At 43.1% G+C, this 15,244-nt stretch overlaps 1 protein-coding gene across 1 annotated transcript; it reads left to right on the forward strand.

The window, feature by feature from the left end:
* Positions 1 to 9,352: 9,352 nt before the first annotated feature.
* amigo1 (adhesion molecule with Ig-like domain 1) lies at positions 9,353 to 11,230 on the forward strand. Its single transcript, XM_076090943.1, has one exon. The coding sequence runs from the start codon at positions 9,353 to 9,355 to the stop codon at positions 10,889 to 10,891; it is 1,539 nt and encodes a 512-aa protein (XP_075947058.1). The 3' UTR covers positions 10,892 to 11,230.
* The last annotated feature ends 4,014 nt before the right edge of the window (positions 11,231 to 15,244 follow it).

Raw genomic sequence — 15,244 nt, forward strand, 5'->3', positions numbered from 1 at the left:
AGAGTTTTATTTGCACTTGTCACGGAGCTCACAGCTCTGTGGTAATGACACCAGAAACAGGATGGAATTGTAATAATGACCCTGCATTAAACCTCTACTTCCCAGAAACGGTCCTCACGCCACAGAGCGCAGAGGGCTGTGATTAATAGAGGCAACAGCAAGAGAAGTAGAGCCTTTTAAATCCCTTAAAGCTCGCCACAGGGCTGTTCTGAAGATTGTTACAGGCTGACACTGTCATGAAACAAATCTGTTTAATTTACAGTAGCATGCTCTCTCTCTCTCTCTCTCTCTCTCTCTCTCTCTCTCTCTCTCTCTCTCTCGTGAGATCCCAGAACACCGGGCCTTTTGTCTTGATTGTGGTTTTGGTTGCAAGGACACCCCTGGACCCTGGATAGCCATTACCATGACACAGACACCAAATGTGATGTTGCCAGGTTTGTATTAGCAGTGTAGCCGATGCCTCTAAAGGCCAAAGCAAAAAAAGGTATTTAGAAAAGTGAAACTAGCAATAACACACTGTAAAAATATTCTGAAAAAAGTCCTGTATTCAAATAAGAGTTAAAACAGCTATAATCAATAATCAATTTAAAATAATCAATATTTTTAAACTAATTATGGATCTAATGACTACATGTAATGTGAAGGTGTCGCTCTCATGGGCAAAGCCAGAGATGATTTGCAGGGTGTAATTCTTGTCTCATTTGTGGTCTGATCAACATTAAATCCATCAAAGGCAGTGCCCCATGCCATATCGCTATTTTCCAAGCTACTGTATCTGTTATGTTTGTTGACGCTGCATCGAGGCTTTTGTCCATCGTGATCTCACAGAAATACGTGAAATAACCACGACCTATTAACCTTTCGGTACCACGGAAACAATTGGGCAACTAAATTAACGTTAGGAAAAACATCACCAACGTATCCTCACAATAACTCCACAACATTTTGGGACACGACCTTTGTCTCAAACACCGGTCTAGTGGATGAAAGTCCTGTGGTTGTTTGACCCTCCCATCATAAATAGTATTCACACTAATCATACTACGTCACTAGCTCTGATCGCTGCAGGTTCACATGCGTTTAACTCGTGTGTCCAACAAAAGGATCCTAATTTCCATTAGCAATTGTTTCTGTGGTGCCAACACGTAATTCAAACAGTGCATTACGTGCCACTGCTACGTAATGCACTGTGCGTTATGAGGTTGTGGTCATTTATGTATTTTTGTGAGATCACGATGCGTCATGAAACATAACAGATACAGTAGCTTGGAAAATAGCAATATGGCAGTTATATCAGGTTGCTTTTGTCATACCGAAGTGGGTGTGGTGTCTACTCTCAGCCCCTAACCCACTTTTTTGCTTTTTTTTAAATTAAAATTGTGCAGTGGGTGGACTTAGGCTCCATTTCATTTCGCTGCTTCAGTCTCAGCGTCCTGGTATTGTGCAACAATTTCAGCCTGTTGAAACTGAACTGTGCACCGCTGGGGGAGTGCTGCACTGTCACAGTGAGCTCTTTCATCCCTGATGCTCATTCGCAGGCTGTTTCTCTGGACCTGCTGAGTGAGTGTCAGTGTCTTGGCTGGAAGATTGGCACATGTGAGAGCACCCAAAGGCGAAACTGAATAATAGATGCATCCTCCAGCACCAAAGTAACTGACTCATTCACTCCCTCATCATACAGTGTCATCAGCATCAGCAGTCATTATATAACAATTGCAAAGGCCAGTTTCAGCTTAACAGGGTCCCTCTGTCAGTCTGTCGGGTGCTGCTGCTGAATTGGCTTTTTGGGCCAACTTCCCACTAGTGCATCATGGGATTGGACAAACCACATGCCGGAAGGATAGAGCTATGAATGAGGTTAGATTAGATAGGGGAAAGTTCAAAACATAAAATCCTCTTACTCGCAATTGAGTCACTGCTGTGCATTCATGCCTGAGGGGCGTGTCTTATGCAATCAGGGCAGTCAGGTTTTTGTTTTGTCTGGCGCAGTGAAGGCCAGAGTTCAGGGGGAATGAGAGGACGTATCAGATAACAGTCGACCAGCTAATGATGGGAATGGAGAAGGTGGGCGCTTGAGTGTTTTGACAATGATGACTAAATTTAGAATTAGCAAAGAGCATCGACATGTCTATTAATCGAAGAGGAAGTACACAAGTGAGTTGTCTGGTAAGCAGACACACACACACACACACACACACAAACACAGACACACGGGGAATTGAGGAACCTCCTCAGAGCCTGCTCGATTATTGACAGCCCAGAGCTAAATAAATAAAGGCACACAGTAAACACCCCTGATCTAATGATGTCCTGTTGCATCTAATGATGCAACAGGACACTTGTTTTAGAAAAGCCAGAGGACATTCTGTCCAACAGCTTCTCGCTCTGCCACCCTCCCTTCTCCTAACGACCATCTCCCCTTTCAGCCCTGTGTCTCCTCTCCTGCTCCATCAAGGCCTCCACAACGCCTCCCTCCATCCTGCTCGTGATCCAGCCACTAGCTTGGTGGTTTGGAGGACATTTCATCAGCATTTCATGCGAAGGTGTAGCCGATTAATGTTTTCAGGCTCCTTAATCTCTTATGGGTTATGACTTCAGAGCCACTTAGCCTCTCAATTACAGTCCCTTCCTGTATTGTATAGCACTCACCCCATTATAATGCATCTTCCATATCTAGCTCGCTGAGGTTTTGGAGAAAATGATCCGCCATTAAGTTTGATTTCCTTCACACACATTGTAAAAAAGCATCTTGATTCCCTTCCGATATTGCAGCAGTGTATTCACAATTCTAACTATATTACCGTGGTATGTTAAAATGCAGAAAAATGTGTATCTCAACATGGTGCAGGTATAAAAAGATATTCAGGACTGCAGCTGTTACTTCCTTGCATGCTTTCCTCTCAGCCTCATTACAGCACTCTGTAGAGAAGACCTCTTTGCCCAGGCTTGATGTGCCACGAGTGGCCACAGGCACTGGCACTGAGAAGGGAAAAGTGAGGGGGAAAATGAAAGTCAAGTGCTCAGTAAACAAGGACTGGGGGTCAGCGTTTTAACCTGTCCACTCTGGCTTGATGGACTCTTAGCAAAGACAACGAGAGGGACTCCGGGGCGTGCGCAGTCTCAGTCATTTGGGAGGGATGGGAAGTCCTCTTTGCCAGGTAATGGGTTCTGTGTTGACTGCTGCTGCGTCGCTTGCTGCACCTCTCTGACACGCTCTCAAAATGGCTCCAGAGCAGGAAGTAACAAGAGACGAACCTAGTTGTTAGAGACGCTAAATGAAAAACTTTAAATGAGGCTAAAACTCAGAAGAAACGTGCAAGGCTGAGTGTTAAATACAGGATGAACTCCAGGTGGAAACCAGCAGCACATACATACTTCAAGATCAAGAAGCCATTTTTTTATTCTTGTGTCTGACACACGGAGCTAAACATTTTCAAGGCAGTGAGTCACTGACTATTTAGAGTCTTTTCTTGGCTTCTCCTGCTGGGGACCTCATCTTACTGGCCGAGTGCAGGGGCACGGCTCTTATTGCAAAGACAGGATCAACTTTGTTTTCCCACATAGTTAATGAGTAGAGAATCATCCGTTTCCTTTGGGAACAGCTAGCATGCATCAACTCCTTTATCTTTCCCCTGAGGAACGGATTAACAGGTATTAGAAATACAGACTGGGCAATGCCTCGTCTTCCAATAACTCTCTCTCTCCATTCAGAATATCAACAGAGCTCAATTATATCCTCTGTTCTGTTCTCTCTCTACAGTAGGCTACACCTGATTGCAGATGTAATACTTCCCCAGCTTTAAATAGAGCTGTAACGGGTCCACGGCTTGACACTTTCACATGAAAGAAGTACTTATGCCCAGTTATTACAGCAAAGCTTGTAACTTTAGTGACAGCTTTAATTAGTGAGTGAAAACAATGTGTGCCCTGCCTCTTGATTATACCCATTGTTCATGCTCACAGTGTAGGCTGACACCTGCAGCCCTTCCTCCGTGATCTAGAGTAGTGGTCTCCGCTGTCGAAAAGTACGGCCTGTTGCTAAGCAATGGGAGAATAGGACGTGCCAAGATTACAAACAGCTTTGCTTTTATTGAAGCATCTGCCGTCCATGTGGGCTTTTTCTCTGGGATATGATTGTGGAGTGACCTTGTTTCATCCCTGCACGTCTGATCAAACATAAAACTGAAAGTGTTGCCACGGAAACCAAGAGCAGTCCAGCTGCAGGCTCAACAAAGATCACGGTTACCTTTTCATTTCCTCTCCAGACCATTCCTGCAGGTCTCAGATCTTCTTCTTTTTTTAGCCAGAGGGAAGCTACTGACCCCTGATGAGCCAAACACTTCACTTATTTACCTGCGTAAATTTACATTGTTTGAAGGTGTTTAAGGTTTGTTTTGTACAGGTTTGCAAACAAGCAGGCTACCTGCCACCTTGCAAGCATTCGAACGTCCACCACAACTAGCGAAAAGAGACCAAAAACAGAGCTATTAGAAGAATGAATATTGACCTTATATTGGCCAGGTGGCCGTAAACACGACTCCAAATGAATGCTAATTTTGCTTTCATCATATCAACTTAAAAAGTGTTTATATGCAAATGCTGTTTTTATTGCATGTTTAAAAAGATATGTTCACCCAAATGCACTGAGACAACAACAGCGATCATAACTAACTGTGGGCAAGAACAAACCTTTCTCTGTTTCGTGCCATGTCGTGGACGCAGCTGCAGGTGTAACGAGCACGGCCAGCACGGAGTCCAGTTGCATCCAGACAGTTGTGTAGGTGATGTTGCTGTCGGCTCGGAGACAAGAGTGTGTGTTTACCATGTCAGCAGAGAGGCCAGGTGGCGCACAGAAAGAGCCGGCTGTATGTAAACATCATTTACATCAGTGTGATCAGGAGATTGTGCCAATAATCCTCTCAGGCCTAGAACGAGCCAATAGCTTTCAGAATGCAAAATATCTTGTAACTCCTCGTGTTATCATTTGTGAAATATGATCGCTCCATCTCAGACGCTAAAGTGCTGGTTACAAGACCCATAGTCACTTAACAGTGCTGCCACCCCTTAATGATTAATAAGTGATGGAGCCACAGTCAGGGATTTCTGTCTGACTGCAGCTATGCAGAGGAAGACAGATGTTCCTTAAATATTTCAATATATGTCCATGAATTATGGAATAGAGAGTAAAATTGGGAGCCGATGTTTGTCCCTGTGCTCATAGAGAGGCACTGCGTTCTTTTTATTTTTGCAGGGATCGATCTGTGCTAGAAACCCCATCTGAGCAGGTACACAGAGATAAACGAGAGAAGGAAAGCTACCTCAGATCTGCCACGGAGCCAAAACAGTCAACGGAAGGCCGCAGACAGTTGCCAGGCAACACTATCCCTATCACAGCAGGAAGTGGAGTCGAACATTAATCACTTTCAGCTACATATCACAAGAGTCACAGTGCTATAGTGCTCCGGTCAGATAGGGGTTTCTCGCTATGTTTAGTCGGCTCACACCTGTATTTCCTGGCATTTAACTGGAGGCCTATTGAGAAAGAATCAAGACGTCTCCAGCAAGTATATTGACGTAATTAATGGAATTCATTTCTGAGAATTAATATCATATCAGTCCATTTTTGTCCCACTTTACTTTTGAAGTTATGTCAGAGTCCAACATATGAAAAAGTTAACCAACTAAACAGTGTTTGTTTTCAGAGGGAAACAAGTTAAATCTGTTTCAAAGGATTTATCTTGCAGAGAATTTATTTGGCACTCAATTTCCTTAAAACAAATCATGCGGGAAGTCAGCCTGCAGTTCAGTCTGCTTCAAATCTGTTTGTTTCACCTGCCAAAGCACATCGTTTCAAGGCAACTCCAGCTCCAATAGAGTTTCTGAAATTATATCTACTCTGCTATGCTCGTTTGTCTCACTAGGATGGGGTCCAGCCTTGCACCAAGCCAAAAAAAAAGGCTTGAGCCTAGTGTCGGTAAAATAGATAAAATACAAGTTGACATTCAAAGCACAGAAAAGCACATAATGTCACAGTATCCTATGTGGTCCTCCAATTGATAACTCTGCTCTTGGTCAAATGAGTTTGAACTTGGGATCAAATCAGCAAAATGGGACAAAATTGAGAGTAACCCCAATTTCAGCATTTGACCGATATTGAGACAATTCCAGGGGGCCACAGTTCTCATTATATGGTGCTCTATCCTGATACGTCTATCTACTTCACCAGAAGAGGGTCTCACACATTCATATGTCTTATAATGAGGTCATATTTCATATGACATTAGAATTCCCCTGTGTCCCCTGTTGCTATAATATTCATTTATTAAATGATTTCTGGTGGCATTTTGAGTAGGAGGCTACATTGGTGCAGCAGCTTATTGGCAATACACGGGTTCTCACAGCTTTGCCTAAACCAGGCTCGCTGCAGCAGATCTGTGTATTGAGGAAAACCCAAAGAAATCTCAAAAGACAGCATGTGGGCGGATTCACTTGAGTAAAAAAAAAAAAAAAAAGACACGGTTTTCCCCGCTTAGTCGGCACTCATAAACAAACCCAATCAAATACATAAATAGAGTCTGCACACTGAGCGAGAACAGAACAGGGAATGTGTGAATATTTTTCTGGGAAAGCTGGACAGGCTGATGGCTGCCTGCCTAACTCAAACTATCATGCATAAAATAATGTTCTGATGTAAGTAGTAAAACCAGTATATGTTACCTGGGCTAATCAACAACTAAATACCCACAGAAATAGTACAATTAAAGGAATGTCTCTTCTGTTATAAAGGCCCTCAAAGACTGGTCCAAGTTGGCTGCTTTTTGTGTACATTTCAATTACGATAAGCTGAAATACAGAATGACTTAACAGCAGCTGAATCACAAATGTATCAATCACAGAACTGACCACAATTCTACATGTATTACTCATTCTGAGTCCTGGGATAATTAACACACCAAAGATAGTCCGGTCTATGAAAGCCTGTGTATGACAAAAGGAAAATAATGGCAGTAGTCAGAACATGTAGTGATTGCCAACATAATCAGCTGTCAGATGGTAGTGTGAAGATGGACTGTGATGAGGAGAGAGAAATGCGTCACTGCTTAGCATGGCGACATTCAGCCACATGTAGGTGAACTCTATGTCTTATTTTATCTGATAGGTATACAAGAACATTCAGCCATGTGTTTGTCTCACCTGGTCATGCCACGAATATGACACAGAAATCGTTTTCGTTGCATCACTTTTGGCTGACATTGACACTGCAGTGAAGTCTTAATTAATATCAGACCAAAAAGGAGAAGGTTAACAGGACGGTACTAAGAGGGGAAAGATGATTTATTTATCTTGGGAGTATATATTAGGTTGTTGTACTGAATCAATAACCTTTGCTCCTCGGCAGAGTTGATCATCACAGACTAATAATGATGGTGATGTGAGTATAGATCACCCTAAAGCTATACAGCCATTATAGTGGACAATGAATAACATGTTCATGGCCGGTTTGACTTTTCCATTTCGGCCCTCTCGTTGGGTTTTCAGTAGTGCGTCCTCCGCGGCGCGTCTTCGGTGCGCGCACTTTCCGTAAACAGCTCCTTCTGGGTTTGAGCGCACTACCTCGATAACACGTCAATCCCTGCAGCACTTCGCGAAGACAGCAGCAGGCCTGCGAGGATCCACGGGGAAGCTTGCCAGCTGCAGACTGCTCATTCTTAATTATCTCCATGGCTGCTGATGAGACAAGACAGGAGCCGGATCTGCTCGAAATGCGCCAATTATCCGCAGAGGACGGATGTGCGTTCGTGTGCGTGCAGGGCAACATGCTCAGTTGAGAGCAGAGACAGTTGATTATCGGTGGTTGTCAGCAGTTAAAAGGACGCGCGGTCGCTGCACTTTACGTAATTCATTTTTTTTGCGTAATTTTGCACCGGGTATCGGATGCCGCGTGGACCAGGATTATTTTGGCGAGGATAGCTCTAGGGCTCTCCCCGCCTCCCTTCACCCGTTGTTGTCCTCAACAGCAGACGCACAGACTCATTCAGACGGGGACTATTTGTCTGGAGCAATATCGTAATTATAAACAGACGAGGAGCTGTTTTAATGAAATCCAACATCGCTGCATCCCGGTTGAAGGTATGGTGGCCTCTCTCGGTTTCCTTCTCCATCTCTCATCTCACGTTTCCATGTTGTGCTCGTTTGTTTTCGAGCAGAATGGTGCAATGCAACGTTTGCACAGCTCTTCCACAAATGGATAAGGACATTTCAGAATGCGGCATAACGTCAATTTGCTTGATTTCACATTTGTATGCATTTGTTGTTTATGTTTTAGTGTAGGCTATCACATTCTTTTCAGCATCGTATAGAGATAAAGAGAGAGAGAGAGAGATAGAGAGAGAGAGAGAGACAGAGAGGGGCAAATGTGAAGAGGAAGAAAAATCAATGCATGTCTTCTAGGAGTGTAAATGCATGGGTTAGTGCGAGTACACTGGGTGTCTGCGTGTGTATTTGTTTTAATTAAAGGAAGACGCGCATTGTGCAAAGCAGCAAGGTAAAGTTAGTATTGCACACAATACGCGCGTGAGGAGCCTAGAGAGACAGAGGCTACTTAAGGTGTTTTACTGCAGGTCCACATGGGTGCAGAGATGGTAATTAACTAAGGACATTTATTCAAGTACTGCGCAGTATGCACAACACAGATACTTAACTTTAAGTATTTTCCTTTTGGGTGACTTGGCATATACGAGGGAGATAATGCAGTCAGCCATTCAGGCTGGGCTGCACTCCTTTATTTGCATATTTAGCTTTTACTTGCAAAACAATGAATACTCTCATGATGCATTTTTTTTAACCACTCTAGAACTATACAAAGCAGTTATACCAAGTGCCACAACATTAAAATACTGGTTTAAAGGGACCATTCTTCTCAACGAATACAAGCACTTTAAATACTTAAAATAACAGCTAATGTTTGTTACGTTTTGCTTATTCATGACCTTCATACATGCTATATATTTAGTAGAATGATGCATTAGTTGATGCAAAACTAAGCATTTATGTTTGTCTCAAGGCATCGTAATTGAACATAGGTATGTTTTATACTTACAGTCATTACTGAAGTAAACAAACAGATAACAGCATCTAAAACAGCAGCATCTGTCGTTGTCCCTGCGTATTAAAAGACTTGTACATGTGGGAGTGACAGCAAGTTCATGTGTTAACTGTTTATCGCCTCTGTTTCTGCTTTTTTTCAGCCTTCAATTAGCAGTGCCTGGGGAATTCTCCAGCTGCTCTTCCATGCTTTTCTCTGAGAATGGGATCGTAGTAAACCTTTCTGGGATTTAGATCAACAGCCAGCATGTTGCAGCCTTCTACCAGAACAGGTGACAGCCTGCTGAAAACATTACCTCATTGGAGTAAGCGTCCGGGATGGGTCCTCTCCCTCACCCTCTGCATGGCTCTCCTCTGGCTTCCAGGGGCAGCGGCATCCACCCTCAACTGCCATAAGACGTGCATCTGCGCCTCAAACATAGTGAGCTGCTCCAAGATGAATCTGACCACCGTCCCGACAGGTCTGCCGCTCTACACTGCTGTGCTGGATCTCAGCTACAATGAGATAGAGCGCCTGCGATCTGAGTGGACCCCGATCAAGCTCCTAAAGCTGCATAACCTCCTCCTCAGCCATAACGGGCTCCACTTCCTGTCTTCAGAGGCGTTCCAACACGTGAAGCACCTGCGTTACTTGGACCTGTCCTCCAACAACTTGCAACTGCTGGATGAGTTCATCTTTGAGCCTTTGGTCAACCTGGAGGTCCTCTTGCTGTACAATAACCAAGTTTCCCAGATTGACCGCTCAGCCTTTCTCAGCACGATCAACCTTCAGAAGCTCTACCTAAGCCAGAACCAAATCTCCCGCTTCCCCGTGGAGCTGGTCAAGGAAAAGTCCCGCCTGGAGAAACTTAGTCTCCTGGATGTGTCCTCCAACAAGATCAAGCTGTTTCCCATTGATGAGCTCCAGGTGCTGCCTGCCTGGATTAAAAACGGCCTCTACTTCCACAATAACCCTCTGCTGTGTCACTGTGATCTTTACACACTCCTTGCCCATTGGTACATTCGAAAGCTCAACTCTGCTGTGGACTTCAAAGACGACTACACCTGTATTCTGCCTGGCCCGCAAAAAACCCAAGTCGGTGTTTTTGATCTCAGCGGTTACATTATGAACTGCAGCACATTCAAGGAATCGGGCGAAGAGGCTTTTTTGGAGCAGAGGCTGATCCTTAGCTGTGACACCAAACGCAGGGGGATGTTAAAAACCTGGATGATGCCTGGTAATGTGGTGGTGACAGTTGGAAGCAACCAGACAGCCAAAGCCTTGAAAGATGGAAATCTGCAGATTAATCCGGTGAGGATTGAGGACTCTGGGACCTACACTTGCTTTGCCATGAGCGAGGCCTTCAATGAGACGATCTATGTGGTGCTGAAGGTTCACAACTTCACCATGCACGGGGGCAGCGAGAGCCTGAACACAGCCTATACCACCTTGGTGGGCTGTCTGGCCAGTGTGGTGCTTGTGCTCATGTATCTCTACTTGACGCCATGCCGCTGCTGCTGCTGCCCCAATAAAGGTAAGGCTCGGGGTGACGACAGCATCCACTCGTCCATGCTCAGCGTGACGCCGACTCACGAGGACCCGGCGCTCAAGGCCGAGCTGAACAGGCACGTGGCGTTCATAGACTCCAAGGACTTGCAGGGCCAGAACGGCAAGCTGAACCCCAATGGGGATGAGGATGATGATGATCTGGATGCAGAGGCTGGTTCTCTTATGAAGGGGAAGAGGAAGAAGTCAGTAGCAGAGTCCATCAGCTCCGTCTTCTCAGACACTCCCATGGTGGTCTGAGATGAGACCGGCAAAGACTGGACGTATATGGTACAACGCGAGCCATGTTTTAGTCGACGTAAACTGTGACTGTGACCTTGTTGGAGGAAACGGAGGAAGGAAGTTCATCTATAGTTGTCGGCAAGTGGAAATATGGATCTCAAAGGGAGTAAAAAAAAAAAAAAAACAGTTTTGTTGCCCACAAGGACAATAAGCAGGACTTTTCCAGCATTTTAATCTGTAGCACTTAATATTCATACTGTGAAGGAATGGCAGTGTACAAGAACAATGGGAACTACTGAAATCTTATGAAAGTAACACGTAGACAATATTTTGTTGCTATCAGCACTCAGGAAGTGATCCATTAAACTGCTCAAGTGTGGGAAATACATATGATATCACAGGTTGAAATTAGATTTGAAAAACGTAGTTTATATTTAAACCATGGCTGGCTCATAATTATATTTATTACACGGACTAGAATAGATTAATCTTACCTAAACATTAAAGCATAGACACACAGGGACAGAGACTTAGATGGACAGGCCATGAATACATCTGTCGTTAACCTCGAGTCATCTGTAGAGAAACAGCAAGCCATAAACCCTCATTATATGAGGTCTCAGGCTGATCTGTATAGGCTAAAGAAAACGTGCACATTGAGAAAGCAGTAGCACTAACATTATATTAAGAGGCCATTGCAGGTCATTTCCACTCTACTTCATATCCGATACTTAGCTACAGTCAGATATAGTTCATCCGTCCGATCTTTATTCATATCCATAGTCGTGTACAGCGATTTAGGAGAAATCGGTCATCGAGAAATAGGGATCAATTTACATAGAGGTGTGGTATAAAATAGTTAACCAGTTTGAGGCAGAAAATAGCTTATGAATGAACTATAAATGAAAAGAATTGCCTCTTAATTATTGCACATCGACAGTATAACCCAAAAAGACAATTAAACACATGGCACACAGCCAGCAGATACACATTAGACATTAGCAGGGAATTATTTTGTCTGGAATGATTATCAACATATTGTATTTAGTTCTGTGTACAGACCGGTACCATGGTTCTTACAAGGACTAATAGACTGAGGTGCCACCTCCTGAGGAGCTTGACTTTTCCTCTCGGCCAAGTTATAGCATTTGTTTCTCTCAGTCACACTAGCAGGAAGTTAAAGACCAAGCTAAAAGCTGCCAGCTTGAGTTTACTTTATTCATGCACCTTACACAGAACATAAACCTTGGTGTATTTATATGTCATAAACTATGTAGTAGATTTACTGAAAGTATTTTGCTCGGATGGACAATTACAAGTGTCACAATGTTTTGTCCTGTGGCATTAGCATTAGTAAACAGAGTCTGCCAAATAATAAAACCTACAGGGTTCCTCCAGAGGATTATGAGTAATGTTGATGAGGCTGTACCTTATTTGACAGGACAGAGCTGATCTTAGAGTCTATAGCTACTGTCAGGAAACCTCTTGTAAAACTGGAGACTTCAGAAGATAAGTTGAATTATTTTCCGTGCGAAACACCTGTATGCTGTGCATATTTCATTAACAAGGTTTAAAACAGGCGTGGACAAGAAAGAGGGATTTTATTAAATGGTGCGGAGTTAGTGTCATAATACAACAAGGCTAGCCCGGCATAAATGCTAATTGCATCTATTGATGGGATGCAGCTTCCTTCTGCTTTCCATGTCTTTGTCTCTCTGAGGAGCAGCGGATAGGTGTGTTATCATGAGTCACAGCAACAGAAAAGCCTTTCTCTCTGGCTCGCTGCACACTGACAGCCTCAATTCAGCCCAGATGTGTTTGCTTTTTTTGTGTACCTCTGTCATTACGGGGCTGCCCTCACTTTAGTTCAAAAGCAATCACTCAACCAGGCAATGAATGTGACGCCCTTTAAGTAGTCTTTCATATGTTTACAAGGGAAACGCCTGGAGCTCTCATTCAACATTTGCTCTCCCACTGAGTCTTATGATTTCAAAGTATAATACAAGAACTTGGAAAGAATTTATTGCTCAATGCTTCTTGGTTTTCCACTTCACCACAACACTACATAGAAGAACAGATAGGTATGTCAAATCCCATACATCTAGAAATTAAATGTCAGTGTAGCTCTCAAATGTTAAAATGCACACTTTTCTGAGTGCAATAGGTTTTTTAAAATGTAGGTTATATTCACAGTTGCAGGGTGCAACGCAGCATCTTCTGTGTGTGGGTGAGAAGAGGAAGTCACACTTATCAGAGAGGTGGTGTGTGAATCATTCCACTCTTGCACACACACATAGGAATACCAGGTGGAACATGTAAAGCCACATTTAGCACTACTGCTGACTGGCTGCAATTGGCAGAAAATCAATCCCGTTTTAGGGCTCCAGCCTTTAAGTGTTGCCCTCTAGAATTTCAATATATGTGCTGTTCCCTGTTGTCGCATCATTGGATCAATCCAAAACCTCTCGGATTTCAAGCCCTGGTCCCTCAAGGCAGCCTGAGAAGCTACTAAATGGCAGTTACAGAATCTAATATGGTTAAAAAAAACAAAACTAAACTCGTACACAGATATAATGGCTGTTGCATTGCGCACATTGATCTGGAAGACTATCAAGTAATAGCATGCGTTTGCCCCGCAGTAAGTGTCAATACAGTTAAATCGGCCCCGGCTAATGATTGGTCTTCTCCTCTGGGTTGTCACTCAAAATATAAGTTGCAGTTCTGTACAGAGAAAAACTAAGTGCTCTTGCGAATGTCCCAGCATAGAGGAGAAGAGCGGCTTTGTTGTCTCCAAAGCACATCAGCCTTCCTATATATATCTATATATACAGTATATATATGTATTCAGACTCACTTTTCTGTGTTCAGTATTGATTAGTTGTGTACTGCTATGTTCTACCAGTGTATTGACTGCATTCTTGTATAATCGGATGTCATTTCGCATTACGTCTGCCGCTGTGCTACCGTTAGTCGTTTCAACATTCAAGTCTTGACCATCAATGTTTATTTTTTAAGCGGGGTGGGGTTTAGTTTTTTATTGACATAGGATGTATTTTACACTTGACTCTGCTGAACAATAGGGTTAAATTGAAAATATTGATTGAACATGTATGAAAAACTGCACAGGAGGAGTGCCAGTTTTGAAATAATCGATACATCCTAATGGGCAGTGAGTATGTAGCCACCAGTTATTCTCAGTCAGTATCACAAAGCCATAAGGAATTCAAGGGGAAAGTGAAGGAGTGCTTCATCAGAATGGTGGCTATGTCAGGTGATGTATGGAGTTCTCAAATGGACATCTTACAACCATTAAAGCAACAACTTTTCTGCCTATAACAAAAGTCAAAGAATATTTTTATAAAAGCCGGGGAGGAAAATCAAGAGACCTCTCCGCCAATGAATTCCTGAAACACAGTGGGTTCTGAATGGATCTGAAGACAGACGGTTAATAAATCTTCTCAGGACTATGTCATTTTTAAGTTCTAATTTAATACGATGCACAAATGTTTTCACATTTGCAGCATAAATAAAACGAAATCTTCGGTTCGAGACTTCTGTGCAGTTCACGGGCCTTTTGCTATTTACAGTAATGGTACATTTACTGTTCCCTGAATGATTAGGGAAGGGAGTGGTCTCTGCCCGACATACATCTATCTCCGTTCATCTGACTATGTAGTAGCAATTACGGAAACATCCTTGAGGTGGTGGGGCTAAAAGCTCTCTGCTTTAACGGTGTCCACAGGACAAGAATGGAGCTTTTAACAGCATTAAGAGCACAGAGTTTATTGATCACTGCCCCAAAGATGAGCTGGTTGGTCACTGCCATAAAATCTGAAAGGTCTTGCGGCTAAAGTGGAATGGCTTTGCATGGTTTGCTTAAGAGCTTCTCTGACTGCAGGATAGGTGCAACCTAGTAGGCATTAAAGTTAAGGAAAATGTAATTTGACTTAATAAAAAAAGATCAAGATTTTCTCTTTGTGCCGACTCCATTTTTACTGTTGTCTCTTACTATTTCCAGAAATCATCTGTGACATGTTCCTGTATTTGTTTGTTTAAATCTTTGTGGCTGATATCTCATGGAGTAGTTTAAGGACAAAGCTGTGACATTTTGCCAACATTACTATGACTAATGTCGAGGTGCTAACACAGTAAATATAGAGTAGCTTTTGGGGGATACTTGAGACACACCATGTATTTCCCTGATAAGTAACTGACTGTATGGCAAATCTGATCTACGTAGATGTGTATGAACTCCATGCGAAGTATGAATGTTCATCTTGAAGTGAGTAAATCATTTTACCTGTAATATAACAGACTAAGTAGGTTTATATAAAGTGTGTGCTTACATAACTTGCTGGAAATGGCTAAAGG

Source organism: Anarhichas minor, unplaced genomic scaffold (genome assembly GCF_050575085.1).
Source record: "Anarhichas minor isolate MPS153535 unplaced genomic scaffold, ASM5057508v1 ptg000003l, whole genome shotgun sequence".
Lineage (NCBI taxonomy): Eukaryota > Metazoa > Chordata > Actinopteri > Perciformes > Anarhichadidae > Anarhichas > Anarhichas minor.